The sequence below is a fragment of the Grammomys surdaster genome, unplaced genomic scaffold (assembly GCF_004785775.1).
Source record: "Grammomys surdaster isolate TR1022 unplaced genomic scaffold, NIH_TR_1.0 126198, whole genome shotgun sequence".
Lineage (NCBI taxonomy): Eukaryota > Metazoa > Chordata > Mammalia > Rodentia > Muridae > Grammomys > Grammomys surdaster.
Genome location: NW_021621003.1, coordinates 3380087 through 3394553, shown reverse-complemented (window position 1 = coordinate 3394553; position 14467 = coordinate 3380087). Strand labels below are relative to the sequence as shown.

The 14467-nt window shown below is 44.2% G+C and overlaps 2 protein-coding genes across 2 annotated transcripts in view; one reads left to right on the top strand and one right to left on the bottom strand.

Moving 5' to 3' along the window:
• Gmfb (glia maturation factor beta) overlaps window positions 1–1496 on the bottom strand; it is a 15035-nt gene extending 13539 nt beyond the window's left edge. The window contains 1 exon segment of the mRNA XM_028758591.1: window positions 1396–1496. Coding sequence (XP_028614424.1) covers window positions 1396–1398 — 3 coding nt within the window. The 5' untranslated portion in view covers window positions 1399–1496.
• A 7797-nt stretch (window positions 1497–9293) lies between these two features.
• Window positions 9294–14467, top strand: part of Cgrrf1 (cell growth regulator with ring finger domain 1) — a 21549-nt gene continuing 16375 nt past the window's right edge. Inside the window, exon 1 of the mRNA XM_028758592.1 lies at window positions 9294–9523. Coding sequence (XP_028614425.1) covers window positions 9420–9523 — 104 coding nt within the window. The 5' untranslated portion in view covers window positions 9294–9419. The remainder of the gene's footprint in view (window positions 9524–14467) is intronic.

The window sequence follows — 14467 nt, the reverse complement described above, 5'->3', positions numbered from 1 at the left end:
ACCATCCTCACCATCCTCACACCTACACCAACACCATCCTCACCATCTTCACACCTACACCAACACCATCCTCACCATCATCACACCAACACCATCCTCACCATCATCACACCTACGCCAACACCATCCTCACCATCATCACACCTACACCAACACCATCCTCACCATCATCACACCTACACCAACACCATCCTCACACCTACACCAAAACCATCCACATTTGGCAGGACATTGAAGACTTAGACAGGCTAGAAGCATCTTCCCCCAAATCTTAAGTCATACAGGTATGAAGAAAATAAAAGCTTACAAAGATAACTTCTAGACTTCTGGCTTGTGTAAGATACACAAACACACCTTTAGCCAAGTTGCAGAATTCTGGCAGAATGAAGACCAGATGTGTGGAGAAAATTAAAAGTTCTTTTTGGACAAACTGAGGAGCTTCTGCGGCATCTGTGTGATGAAATGCTTCCTACATATATTAACCAAAAAGTGGAATGTAACTGCTGGTTGGATCTCAGTTAAGGTCAGAGATAGGAACTCACAAGTCAACTCAGTGTAGGTGGTTACTAAAGCCAGGAGTTCAGCAAAGAGAAAAACAATAGAAAATGAAGCCTCGGAATGGAGCCTAGGGCTCTCATGGGCACAGCCCAAGGAATGGAGAAAGGAATCCAAGGGGAACAGATGCATCAGCAGAAATAGGAGGAAAGCCAGGAGTTCTGAATCCCAGTAGCCAAGGGGGTTGGAATAAGGAAAGAGATGCCTCAAACACGAGTGTCAACACCCTGGAATGTAGCTGAAAGGTCACAAGGATGAAAAGCCACGAGTTCACTGGGTTCAATGACCACAGTAAGATCTGCTAGACGGAAGTGGTCCCTCTTCCTGTTGTTGTTTCCATAACACTTGATCGTACTTAAAAAAAAAACACTTTGGGAAGGATCTAGAAGGTCCTTGATAGCAACTGACTTAATTCTCCACTTTATCTTTATGCTTGGGGTCCATTGTTAAGCAGAGCAGAAACCACGGCCCCACACGCAGCAAAACTAAACCTCTGACAGTTGCTTTAAGGCAAAAACCATAGAACCTTGGGTCACATGGGTTCCAACGGCCTGGACTGGAAGAATGTGGATTATCAGGAGCTATTCAGGCGGAATCAAGGGGGCGCGGGTAGAAAGAAGCCTGGGCGAGGCCGGAACGCAATCAGAATCCAGGCACTCGCCACCAACGCCGCCCCTCAGGCCCAGCCCGTTCCGCCGCGGGGACCATAAGGGCCAGACCCCGGACCACGCGGAGGCCACGTTCCAACCGTCCGCCCGCGGCGCGGGGGTCTCCCGGGCCGCCGCTGGAAGTCGGGAATGGATGGCGAGCCCCGCGGTGCCACCCTGCGCCGCCACTTACCATTTTCCTTCCGGTCGTCAGCGGTCCGTTGCCGAGTGATCTCTTGGGCCCCTTTAAGAATGGCTCGGCAGCCACCTCCCTTCCTGCTTCGGCTGGCGCACGGCTCAGCTTCCCCCCACCTAACTACGCGGCCGCCGTGGCCTGCACGTGACGGCGGACGGCGGGAGGCGAGGCCCAAAATCTAGCGAAATGCGGACGCGGGCGCCTCTCCTGCCTGCTAAGGAAGGATGCTCCGCCCTCCGGATTACCAAGGAATGAGCCAACCCGGCGGTGCGCAGATTCTTGGTGTCTTTAAATATTCTACAAGCCTTAACGGCAGGAATTTCGTGGTGACAAACCTGAGGCAATGACTTTAGCGGTAAATGTGAGTGTCAGTTACAGTTTACGTTCAGATTTAATGCTTTTCAAAGGTAGACGCGGCTTCCATCCTTCCACCGGTCCCAGAGCGCCATCCCTGACCCTGTGTGCTTTCCAGAACTTGCTGAATTCATTTATTTTCCAAAGAGTAGTCATACTCACTAGTAAATGGTGATCATGGCAATCATGCATGCTCTTATTCTCAAGTCACAGCCGAATTGAACTCTGAAACCCAGGTGCCATTATTGTTTCTTTTTTTCTTTTTTCTTTCTTTCTTTTCTTTTTTTCTTTCTTTTTTTTGTTTGTTTTTTTGAGAGAAGGTTTCTCTGTATAGCCCGGGCTGTCCTGGAACTCATTCGGTAGACCAGGCTGGCCTCGAACTCAGAAATCCGCCTGCCTCTGCCTCCCAAGTGCTGGGAGTAAAGGCGTGCGCCACCACCGCCCGGCGCCATTATTGTTTCAAAGTGTGACACTCAAAATTACAACCTTTTAAATGTATTACTATTGGTATTCCAAAACTGAGATAAACTTGTCTTTCTAAGAAACAGTATGAGGTACAAAAAAGACAATGTGGATAAAAGGGTTGGCAGCTTTAGGAAAAAGAAATATAAGAAAAATTTAAAAACATTTTAATATTTTTTTATATCTTTTGGTACTTTCTCCTTGGCCATCCATAACTATTATCCTCAAAAGATTAGTAGAACTGTGGCATCAGAAATTCAAAAATAAAGGATAGAAGTTGCAGAGAATCAGGGGTTAAGAAGAGCACAGACTGTTCTCTCCACACTGGCTAGATGTTCAGAAACCACCAAAATGGTAGTTCACAGTGTAACTTCAGCCCCAGGAGATCCAATGCTCTCTCTGGCCTTCAGGGCCACTCCATACATGTGGTACAAGCAGGCAAAACACTCATACACACAAACTAATGGTATAATTTTTAAGAATAAAAACAGAAGACTGGAAGGGAGGGAGGGAGAAATGAAGAAAGAAATGCAACGAGCAACTTTGATTTCTAAAGATAGAGTTTTGGATCTCCAAAACAGAATCATATTAAAACCCCAGAGATTTTCAGGGAGGGCACCTTATATAGTTTTAAAGCTCTATTAGCATTTGTTTAAAATCCAGATATTGGGTAATGGTAAATGGATTTCTTGTATACCACTCCTTAGGGAAGATGAGACAAAGTCAACAGTAGGAAGGAAAAGCTTTCTGCTTTGGATCTGTAGAAGCTGAGGAGGAAGGCTGAGCACCTGCAGGGCCTCACTTTCCCATTCTGGCTTTCCCCTCCAGCTGGAAATGGCAGAGGGAAGGATGTGGTCACCATAGCATCCAAATAGGCCGGGTGTCAGAGAAAATCCTCTTCTCTAGGGAGAGGCCTGAAATTTGACTCTATTCCATCTTTAATGCAATAAAGATATATTCAGAGGCAGAAGTGGGCTAATCTGTTTGCATAAGATGGCCCTGAAACCACCATGTGACGTGCAGGAGAATCTACACGTTCATATAACAGCTTCCCTCCCCTGGTAAAACGGAGATGAGCATCTAGCAGGCCTTCGGGACTATGAGGCTGTGCGTTACTGAAGGTTCTACTGACACAAGTTCATGGCTGGAGCCTTGAATCTCAGTGGTGGGTACTCTCTAGAAACAGACGCTCAGACAAAGCTGTCTTCAGCTTGGTGAGAACCTGTGTGCATGGTGCAGAACTGCACCCTCATTTCCCCGCCTCCCACCACAATATCCCATGAGCATCTGCTGTCATCAGATTATCCTTTTAGGAGAAGCAAGAGACAGGGGAAGAGAGAAAGGAGAAGGCTACAAATTTTCTTGAAAGAGGCCAGATTCTTAAAAGTGTTAAACTCAAAAAGACCAATTCCTTTTTAAAAGTCTTTGTGTGTGTGTGTGTGTTCCACAGGTCCCTGCATGCCACAGTGAACATGTAGAGGTCAAAGGTCAACTTCAGGTGTCAGTTTTCACCTTCCACCTTGTTTGTTTCCACAGTAGTGTCTTACTGCCTCTGCACATACCAGGCCACCTGGCTCAAGACCTTCTGGGGATCCAATTGTCTCTTCTCTCAGCTTCCTATAGAACCCATGTCATACACACTCAGTCTGTCTAGCTTTCACATGGATTTCAGAGATCTGACCATCACCATTTCACAGGCAAGCAAGCACTGGCCTCACTGAGCCACCACTCCAGACCCAAATCATAATAAGACTTTCAGTTTATAAATGTAAGTTCCCATTATCCTCTCTTCCTTCACAACCATACTATTGGCAGGGGAAGGGTGGCATTCAAGAACAAAACTAGCTCAGTTAGGGCTGGAAAGATGGCTCAGTCAATAAATTGCTCGCTTTGTGTAAAGCACAAAGACCTGAGTTCAAAGTCGGGTGTATTAGTGAAAAGTATGTCATTCTAGTACTGGGGAGGCAGTGGGCAGTGAGAACTGGCCTCCACATGTGTGTGCATGCACGCACGCATGCACACGAGAGTTAACTTGGTAACAGATTATAAAGAGAAGCCATTTTTCCTGGGACCTTGAGAGTTATACCCGTTTACCCTGAATAGCTTATGTGGCGCTGCCAAGTAACTTATTCAAAAGAACTTCTCTCACTCTGACGTGACAAATATAAGATAGATTATTGCAGCGTGAACACAGTGAGGTGTCATCCTCCTGCTACCTGAAAAGCTAGCTAGAACAATCAGAAGATGTTTATAACCAAGCCAGAAAGGTTCCCATCAGAAATATACTAATGAGAGTGATCACTAGAGAGAAGAGGAAGCACCCAGGAAGGCTTCTCAAATAGGGATTTCAGAGTTAAATCCAACTCTTAAACTTACTTAGAGATTTTTTTGTTGTTGAGGAGGAGGAGGAAGAAGAGGAGGAAGAGGAAGAGAACAAGAAAAATAAGGGGTTATCAAGTAGGGAAAGAGCATAAATGTCCTGTATAGTGCTATGTCAACTTGACACATACTAGAGTCATCTAAAAGGGGGAAACCTCAATTGGGAAACTGCCTCTAGACCATCCGTCTCTAGGGCATGTTTTTAAATTAGTGATAGGTGAGGGAGGGTTCAGCCTATTGTGGGTGGGGCCATCCCTGGGCTAGTGGTCCTGAGTTCTATAAGAAAGCAGGCCGAGTAAGCCATGGGCAGCAGGCCAGTAAGCAGCACCCCTCCATGGCCTCTACATCAGCTCCTGCCTCCAGGTGTCTGCCCTGGTTGAATTCCAGTCCTGACTTCCTTTGATGATGAACAGCAATGTGGAAGTGTAAGTAGAAAAAATGTTTTCCATCTCAACTTGCAGTAATAGTAACCCTAAGACAATAGGTATAGCCAGCTCTGGAATCTGCACATAGCTTATTTTACTAATTTTAAGACGAACCATCCCTTTAGTGTTCACCTGTAGTCCTAGCTATGTGTTGGAGACTGAGGCAGAGGATCAAACGCGCACCAGACTGCAAGATAGTCTGGGACAGGAAGTCCCCATCGTTTTTTATTAGTACAAACGGTGTGTTATTGATTGTGTGTGTGTGTGTTTGTGTGTGTATGTGCAAGTGCTTGCAGAGTACATCCAGGTCCAGGAAACTGTAATTGCAGAAACTGAGCTGCTACAAGAGTGCTGAGAATGAGAATGCACTTGGGTCCTCTGCAAGAACAGTCAGAGCTACTAACCACTGAGCCGTCCATCGATCCACTCTCAGAAGTCCCTATCTTAACAACAACAACAACAACAACAACAACAACACTTAAGACTTCCCCCTCCTCCACACAGACTCTAATTTCTATGGACTCAGTACCTGAAAGCCAGCTTACATGTATTCTCCTCAGTAGGGTAAATCTGAACCTCGAAGTACTTAGAATTATACTTAAGTTTTGAGGGGAGCTTTGCCAAGCCTTATACTCAATTTCCTCCTTGTAATTCTGTGTTCAGACTGTTAGAATGGATCTCCTGAATTGGCTTCATGAACCTGCATCTGTCAGCAGTGTACTTAGAAGACTGGTAATACATTCCATTTAAGGTTTGTGCTTAGAGGGGAACAGAGGTGAATGGCAAGAGAGTAATGGTAGAGACGGCAGTTTCCCCTCTCTCCTCTCTTTGCAGTCCCTTCTCCCTACCCCTCCTCCTGCCCTGTCCATTCCTCCTTCCTTTCTCTTCAGAAAAGGGCAGGCCTCTGATGGATACCAACCAGTCTCCGTGTACCTCTTCTAACAGAACTTGCCATTTTGCCTTTTTTTTTGTTGGAAGTTTGTTAGTTAATGTTTGCCCTCTTCAGTAGTTGTGTTTGTCTTGACAACATTCCTGATACAGAGCAGAGTGAAGGTTTGTTCGGCTCTTGGTGTCAGGGGTTTTAGTGTATAGCCAGTTGACTTGGCTGTTCCTAAGCCATGGTAAGACCAGACTATCATGGCAGCAGGATATGGTAGAGCAAAGCTGCTCATGCTATGGCAGCCAGGAAAGACAGTGAATGGGACAAGACACAGTTCCATGGCTGTACCCGCAGTGGCCTGCTTCCTCCCACTGGGCCCTACCTCTCAAATCCACCACCTCATAGTAATTCACAATTATGAACCCATTGATAGAGTTATTTTATTGGTTAGGTCAGGCCACCACAACACAGTCATTTATTTTTAATTAATTTGTTATTTTTTTGACACAGGATTTTACTATGCAGTTCTGGCTGGCCTGAAATTTCATGTGTAAGCTAGGGTGGCTTTGAACTCACAGAGATTCCCCCTAATTCTCCCTCCTGTGTGCTGGGATTTTATGTATACATCATTCTGACCAGCCAATCCAGTCATCTTTAATGATTAGATCCACCAGTGGGGATCAGTCCTTGAATGCTTGAGCCTTTTAGAGGGTCACCTTCAGCTGCTGTGCTACCTCTCCAGCCTCCACGGATTTTTTTTCTTAGACATAAGTGGGTGTATTCGTCCCTTTTCTCAGCTGCTGGACAGGCTATCTGTCAACAGTTTAAGGGAGGCAAAGTTTATTTTGACTGGGGATTTCAGACTAGAATGTGTCATAGCGAGGAAGGTGTGGCCCCCTGAGCTTGCGGTCCAGGCTCCTCATGACCATAGCAGACCAGGCTCAGGATGCAGTGGAAGCTTCATCAGCTGACAATCTCCTAAGGCTCTCCCCTAGGTACCTACTGCCTTCATCTGGGCCTCACCTCCTGAAGAGTCCCCAGACTCTCCAAACAGCCATACATCTGGGGACCAAATGTTCAAACATAACTTTGACATTTCACATTCATGCCAAACAAGACCTCGGGATCTTTGATTTAAAGAGATGCCATCCTATTTCCAACAAAGTAGAAAGCAAGGATTGTCCCCTGAGTCTTCTGACTTTTACATATTCTCTCTCTCTCTCTCTTTCTATTTCTGTCTCTCTCTCTCACACACATGCACATGAGCGTATCTGCAAGTGCACATTCGTGCACACACACACACACACACACACACACACACACACACACAGAGAGAGAGAGAGAGAGAGAGAGAATAAATCTATTTGTGGAAAGAAAGAGAGAAAGAGGAGCAGAAGGAAGAGAGGAAGGACAAAGGAAGGTAACAGGTAACAGGATGAACAAAAGCAAAAAACAATGATATACTTGAACAAGATAATACTCATTACTTTGTAAATTTACTTTAAAATTACTTTTAAAAAGAACAAGAAAAACATGGCATGCCAACCCAGGACTTTTACCAGTGGAATTAGACTTGTTCTATAGAAAAGTCATTGGTGGTGGTGAAGAGGGTCACTGTGTGCAGAATACACAGGAGAGATTCTGTGTCAGACACATATTTCAGTGGTTGTAGCATAGCCACGTAGGAAATGGTAAAGGCTTGAGTTAAATGTCTGTTCCTGTTTGTTTAGAGAGTTCCTCAGGATAAGCTCGGCTGGCTCCTCGTTTCTTTGTTTCTGGTTTGGAGTCGGCTCTCAGGGCTGGATTGGTAAATTGTTCTTATCTGATTTTCATCTTCCAAAACATTTTTTTTGGCTCCCTCTATTCTTCCTTACATTATGGAAAATGTTTATTTCTTTTCTTTCATTACATATAGTTGCTATGTGTGTGCACATATATTTACATATACTTACTATAGCCCATGCTTGCAGAGGTCTGAAGACAACCATATTCTCTGAAGACAACTGTATTCTCCTTCTACCATGTGGTTCTAGAAGCTCCAAGTCCGGCTGTCAGGCCTGGTAGCAAGCGCCTTTAGCCATCTTGTTGGCTCCTACCTACATCTTAAATCGCTTTACTGTGGGTTCAATAGGGGTTGAGTAGGAGCAAAATCATATCTATATATTTAATGTTACTTTACCTGCAACTTCCTACATTTTTGACTCACGATAAATATTTCCTTTTGTTTTATTGTAATAAAATTGCCTTCAGATTTGCCACCTGGAATGGTGTGATTGTGCATCTGACACAGTATTTCTTGACTCTAGTCTCTAAAATATTTTAAATATACGTAAAGCCCTACCTCAGTGATTTAGCCTAAATAAGTAATTTAGCTTTATGGATACTCACTGCAGTGCTTGGTATGGTAATAAAAACATTTCCAACAACTGGGTATAGCTTAAATAAACAAAATTTACAACTCAATATCTACTAATGAAAAAAAAGTTACATAGAAACAAGCTTCTTAAATAGCAGTACTCCAGAAAATACATGGTTATTTGGTCAAGGTCACTGGACAAAGCTAACTCATCTTTTTAAAGCATACATTTCCTGGTGACTTGAGAGCATGGCAGGGAGCCTTTAGTTAAGCGTCCTAATGCCCACTCTCCCTTTCTTCCTCAGTAACAGGATCGGATTTGAGGTGGGAGGTGTTTCTCCTGTCTGTGTTGTAACTAGGGATCGTTTTAGGGCTTAAGTAAAAGAGATATAAATGTGGTTTTAGGAGAGACTTCCGGGAGACTTCATTGAGGGTGAGGAAAGGAAGCAGACATTAAGCTACTTCCTGCACTAAGTAAGATCTCCTAATAAACAAAAATTAGTTACTAAAACCCTCAAAGAAATGGCTAATTCTAATTTGAGAAGAAAATAGAGGGACGAGGGAGAACAACCGCTTTATTTCTAAGAGAATTTTGAGTATGTATGCCGATTCTCCTTTGATTAAACTTACTTTAAAAAGGTTGATAAAGTTACAAAAAACCGCTTGCGGTAGTGACCTCTTTTCGAGTTTTCCGCGACTATTGGCAAATCGAGATCATTTTGTAGACAATGCCCCGCCCTGTCGATGCCAGCCCTTGTCCCATTCCCAACTTTGCCTAGGGTTTTTGCAGGGCTTCCAGGACACCTCGTGCTTCTGAGAATCTGCATCAACTTAAATTTTGTCCCCGATGGCCTTAAATTGCAGCTTGGAATTTGAGAACTGAGCCGGGCTGGCGGAATTCTCGCTGGCCACCAATCCTGAGCGCAGGGCGGGGCGGAGCTGGCCCCTCCCCGTTACGTAGCCAGTAGTCGGGACGGGAAGCGGGAGGGGCGTGGCATACCTGCTATCAACCTTGTGATTGGCATTCTGTTTCTAGTGGCCGCAGCTGTTAGCTGCCCAGAAGCCTGGGCGAGTGAGGACCTACAAAGTTTGTCCGCTCCGGGGCGCCATACCGGCTTGGGTCCCGGCTGGCCGGGTTGGGCTGGTCTGAGCCCAGGAGACCCTGATGGCCGCAGTGTTCCTGGTAACGCTCTATGAATACTCTCCGCTCTTCTACATCGCGGTAGTCTTCACCTGCTTCATCGTCACCACCGGCCTGGTATTAGGATGGTGAGTGTCCAGGGCTGGGAGTGAGGGTGCAGGGACCGCCGGCTGGGTGTGGGGTCCGTGCTCCCGCAGAGCGGTCACCGCCACCGAACGCACTCGGCCCAGGCCAGGCTGCTGCCCCGGTAGGATGGGACCGCAGGGGAGAGCTTGGTCCTTGTGCTGGGGTCAGAGTGCGTGCCCCGAAGGCTTTGTCCCGGGCCCCGGCCTAATCTGTGCCCAGCAGAGACCGGTCACCAGCCCCGCAGCGCGCAGACGGGATCCGAAGGAGCTTGGCTGTGTTTCTGACCCGAGCTGACCCTTGCTTGGTCCCAGATCTTTCAGAGGAACTTTTACCCGAATTCTGTAGCTACTGTTTGGTAATTGAATGGCTTTTTGATGCAGTCTACTTTTTTGGAAGTGATCTTTACTTGATAGGACGTTTTTAGAAAGGAGCGAGATTTTAGGAATAAGTTATTCTGTGGGGTGGAGGCATTTTGCTTCTAGGAGAGTTACATAACCCAGGAACAATTCTTTCAGTGTAGAGTCTCTGGTATCCCTCTTGAGGAGATGCGGTTTTATCGTGTTTAGGCTTATAAACACAGCTGATTGAAACCATGGGACTAGCCTTGAGCGATTGCTCTCTAGACTGCAGCCTTCTACCCCTTGAAAAGACCGGTGAATCCAAATGTGTTGAATAGTGGTTCTAAATGAACAAGAACCATGGCCTGAAGAGGACCCTACAGAAAAGACACGAGCTACGGTTGGGGAACTGGGGAACGAGTACTTTGAAAAATATGTGAGAACAGGTATGCATTTGAGAGCACACAGCTTGAACCGAGGCAGACAGGTTTGGGACTGAAGTGGGCTTTGTAAATCAAGCTCAAAAATGCCACCAGATTATATATTCATCGTTACTTTAAAGACTTTAACAGGTCCCGGTCAGTTTCTGAAAATAGAAGTCTCCTTTTGGAAAGAAGGAACATGTTAATATTTCCACTTGCCCCCATGGTACAGCATAAAACTCCCATGATGTGGACAGGTTAAGATGAAGCCCAATCTAAAATTGTTTTCTTTTTAAGATGGGTGGTTTCCCTGTAGCATATGCTTGCATTCCTGCCTCAGCATCCCAAGTCTAGGAATATAGGCGTGTGCCACCACACGTGGATCTCTACGTGTTATTTATTATTAATTTTTCAGGTTTTATTTGCTGTCATTTACTTCAAGGAAGTTTGTAATTAGAATTAGGAAGATGTTTCCCAGATTCTTTTTAAAAAGTAGTCTTAATGCACAGGTTTGAAAGGACTAGAACACTGGTGTTACTCTCTTCAACCTACTTTTCCTCTCTAAGGAAAACTGGTATCTAGTTGATAATTGCATTATGTGCCTTGTTAAATAGGCCACTAAATTAGATCTTAGCACTGGGGAAGTGGGTGAAATTCATATTGCACATAATGCTGGCATCTAAGGGTAAAGGGAAGACAGGAGAGAGGAGGGGCACAGAGAGAGGCAGAGAGACACTTTGGAGTCAGACAAACATAGGTTCAAGCTAGGTTTAAGGCTTGATTTGAATCTATAATGATTGTTTACTACCTCATGTCAGTATGAGTTTTACAAGTGTTGCAATCTTCTACTGAGGTGTTATTTCTTGAAGTCTGGGCTGAGCACTGCTGAGGCCACAAGACCTTGTCAGTAAGTGCCAGTCATCTCTGTCCTTATTTGAACCTAACTGACCATTCTTCCCACTCGGCTTAACTTCACCTATGTAGATAAGCCTTTTATATTGTTATTTGCAAGCTAAACCAAAGCCGGATTCATCTGCTAGAAATGATAACTTGGGCACCACTTTAATCTTACAGACATCTTTCTAATATCCCAACCAAGGCAACAAGAGTGAGCTGGTCAACCTGCCATACTTCTCATTCTTGTCATTTTGTATCGGTAATATCTGCAGTGTAATCTTTACTGATTATGTTTCTGCACCCGTGGTTCTTATCCCACACAGCTGAGTCCTTGCTTCTAGCTTCTCTTCACTGTCCTGCATCTACCTCTGTTGGTGAATATTGCTGGAAGAACAGGAACATCTTGTTATTAGATCTCAATAACAATAGCTAGGAAAAGAAAAAAGTCACACAACAGGACATAAATGTCTTCCAGCCTCCACGGTGGCTTCTTTGAGGCTCAGCAGCATCAGTCAGTCAAATACTCAAAACCTTACCCAAATAATTCAGAATTTCGACTTGGCAGCAATTCCCTGCTTCCTCTGCACCACAGTTTAGTAAGGGATTGTCCGTCAGCCTTACAGCACCCCTGTATACTCTGTTAGCGAGTCTAGGACAGAAAACCATATTTCTCCTTTGCTAGATGTCTACCCATATTGCTTTACTAAGAAAGGATACAGAGTGAAGTTTAGACAGGATTCAGGGGCACACTGCTTCTGTTTAGTTGCTTTTCTTGTATGTCTTCCTGTAGTAACAGTGCTTCACCCTGGCAGTGGCTCTGGTCCTGGTTTATCGTTTTCAAGTCTCCTAGATCAGCCTCATTTCATTACGTTGGAGTTGCAGCCGCATAGGGTCCCAACTCCACATGTTTCTTTGTTCTGTTACTTTGTCTTAGGGATGATAGCTTGTGGCAGAGTCTCCCACTCTAGGCAGTCACTGAGTTACATCTCCAGTGTTAGTTAATGACTTTTAGTTAATTTCTCTCTGTTAAATAGTTGATGGGATTCTGGTCTTCTAGCTAGGCTGTGACTGAGTAAGTGTTCTTGGGCAAAATCCCATCAAAGACAGAGCTTGCAAGTTGGGTTGATTACAGCTTGGACACCTGGTTGTTATCGGGATATTCTTCAGCCCCTTGTTAATGAGAAATGAGATTCCTAGTAACCCATTGCATGTAATGGCCTTGTAATTAATTTAAATAAAGATGCCTTTGGTTGATTGTGATAAAATGGTTTTTGAATTAGGTGCCTGGGGGAGCAAGTCTTTACAGCACTTGGCTGTTGATGGCAGTCACGGTGATTCTGAGGACTGTGAGTGTACACCAGTGCTGTGGTGGCTGTTCCTGGGTTTGTTGGGGGGTATTTACAGGAAGAAAACAAACATGAAACTCTCAAACCAACTCTTAGAGAATCAGAGAGTTTTGGAGGGCTCCAAACCACTTTGTTCTGTGTCCCATATTCAACCTTGCTGAGAGGTTGGGGGTCACCACAACATGAGGAGCTGTATTAAAGGGTCGCAGCATTAGGAAGGTTAAGAGCCACTGGCTTATAGGAACTGTACATTTCATAGGAGACAGAGACAGGATGTTAGGGTGGTAAGAGACGCATAGAATGTTACATGAACAGATACCATCAGTGAGGATGTGTGCTCAAGGATTTCTGGAGCCAAAGTCTTAGCACATATTTGATTGATGGAAACTTGGTTCAGTTAAGGTTGAGACAGTTCAGGTATCTCTTTTTCTTTGGCTTCTAGGTTTTCCTTCTAAGTATAGCTTTATCAGCATCAAAGTTTGGTACATATGTTTTCATTTTTAGGCAGTTGAGATTTTTAGTTGTTTGTAACCTATAGCCCAGAGTATGGTCTGTCTTTAGTAAACATCCTAGTGCACTAGAAGGAGAGCCTCTCTGCTTGCTGGGTGATATGCTCTGTACCAGGTCAGAGAGGTTGATACTGCTGTTCCAGTCCTTGCTCTCCTTGCTGACTTTTCTCCCTTACTGCTACCAGTTATTGAGTTGTTTAGAGTATTGTAATCTCTGTATATTTTTCTCCTTATTTTTAGAGTTATGTCTCTTTTTTACCTTGTATTTTGAAGTACTATCTGTAGATGAATAAACATTTAGGCTTATTGTGTCTGGATGGTAAATTATCTCCCTCCTGATTATGAAACAGCATTCTTCTCTTCCTCTTACAATCTCTGGCCTAACTTCTGCTCTGTCTGTTACTAATGTAGCCACCACAGCTAGCTTGCTCATTTTCTTCCTTTCCCATCCCTCTCTCTCCTGGTTTCCTTCCTTGTATTTCCAGTATTACATTTAGTATCTCCTCCTTATGGTTATATTTTCTGCTTCTGTGCATGCCAGTTATAAAGACTGGAAAACATGAATTTGCCTTAGAGCTTGCTGAGCCATTGTCTTACACATCCTTATACATATCTTAAGCTTTGTCCTGAGTTACGGTGAGTTTCCATGGAAACAGTTAGATCTATTAGAGGCTCACTTTTCCTCTTCTCTGGCTGAGCCACAGCAGCCTTATTGAACTAAGCTCAGTTAAATTAGGTTCATTAGGTCTATTCTCTTTGTTAATTTTATTAGCTTTATCAGTAGATTGATAGTTTATTATGGAATTTTAGTTTGCTAGCTCAATATTTGTGGAAGGTATTTTTGTTTGTTTTATTCTTTTTCTTACCTTCACTGTTTTACTATTTTATAATAATTGTTATCAGATGCTTAGACATCCAGCCTAGGAAAAGGTATTGCAATAACACTTCGGTTGCTGATTGACACTGGCCCAACCCACTCTTCGTGTTAGCCTTGCCCTAAGCATTGCATTGCCTGCATGCCCTACATTGGCCTTTGTGTAGGCTTAGTTGCCACTACCTGCTCCAGGCACAGAACCCATCAATCCATACCAATAGCCTTTCTCAGTGTATTTTCCCTAAAAGTAGTTGACATTAAATCTAGCTATGTCTCCTTTTCTCAAATATTTCATTATGTAAATTTTCAAACATTCAGGACACGGAAGAATTGCATAGGAACACACATTGCCAATTGCTTAGGTTCTACCATCAACATTTATTACATCATATGTCTGCCCGATCATCCCTTCTTCTGTCCAACCATCTGTCCGTCTTATTCCAGGATGTACTTCAAAGTTGTTCTCTTCACCAGGGTGTTTTGTTTATTGTTTTCTTTTGTATGTTCTCTCTCCTCTCTCTCTCTCTCTCTCTCTCTCTCTCTCTCTCTCTCTCTCTCTC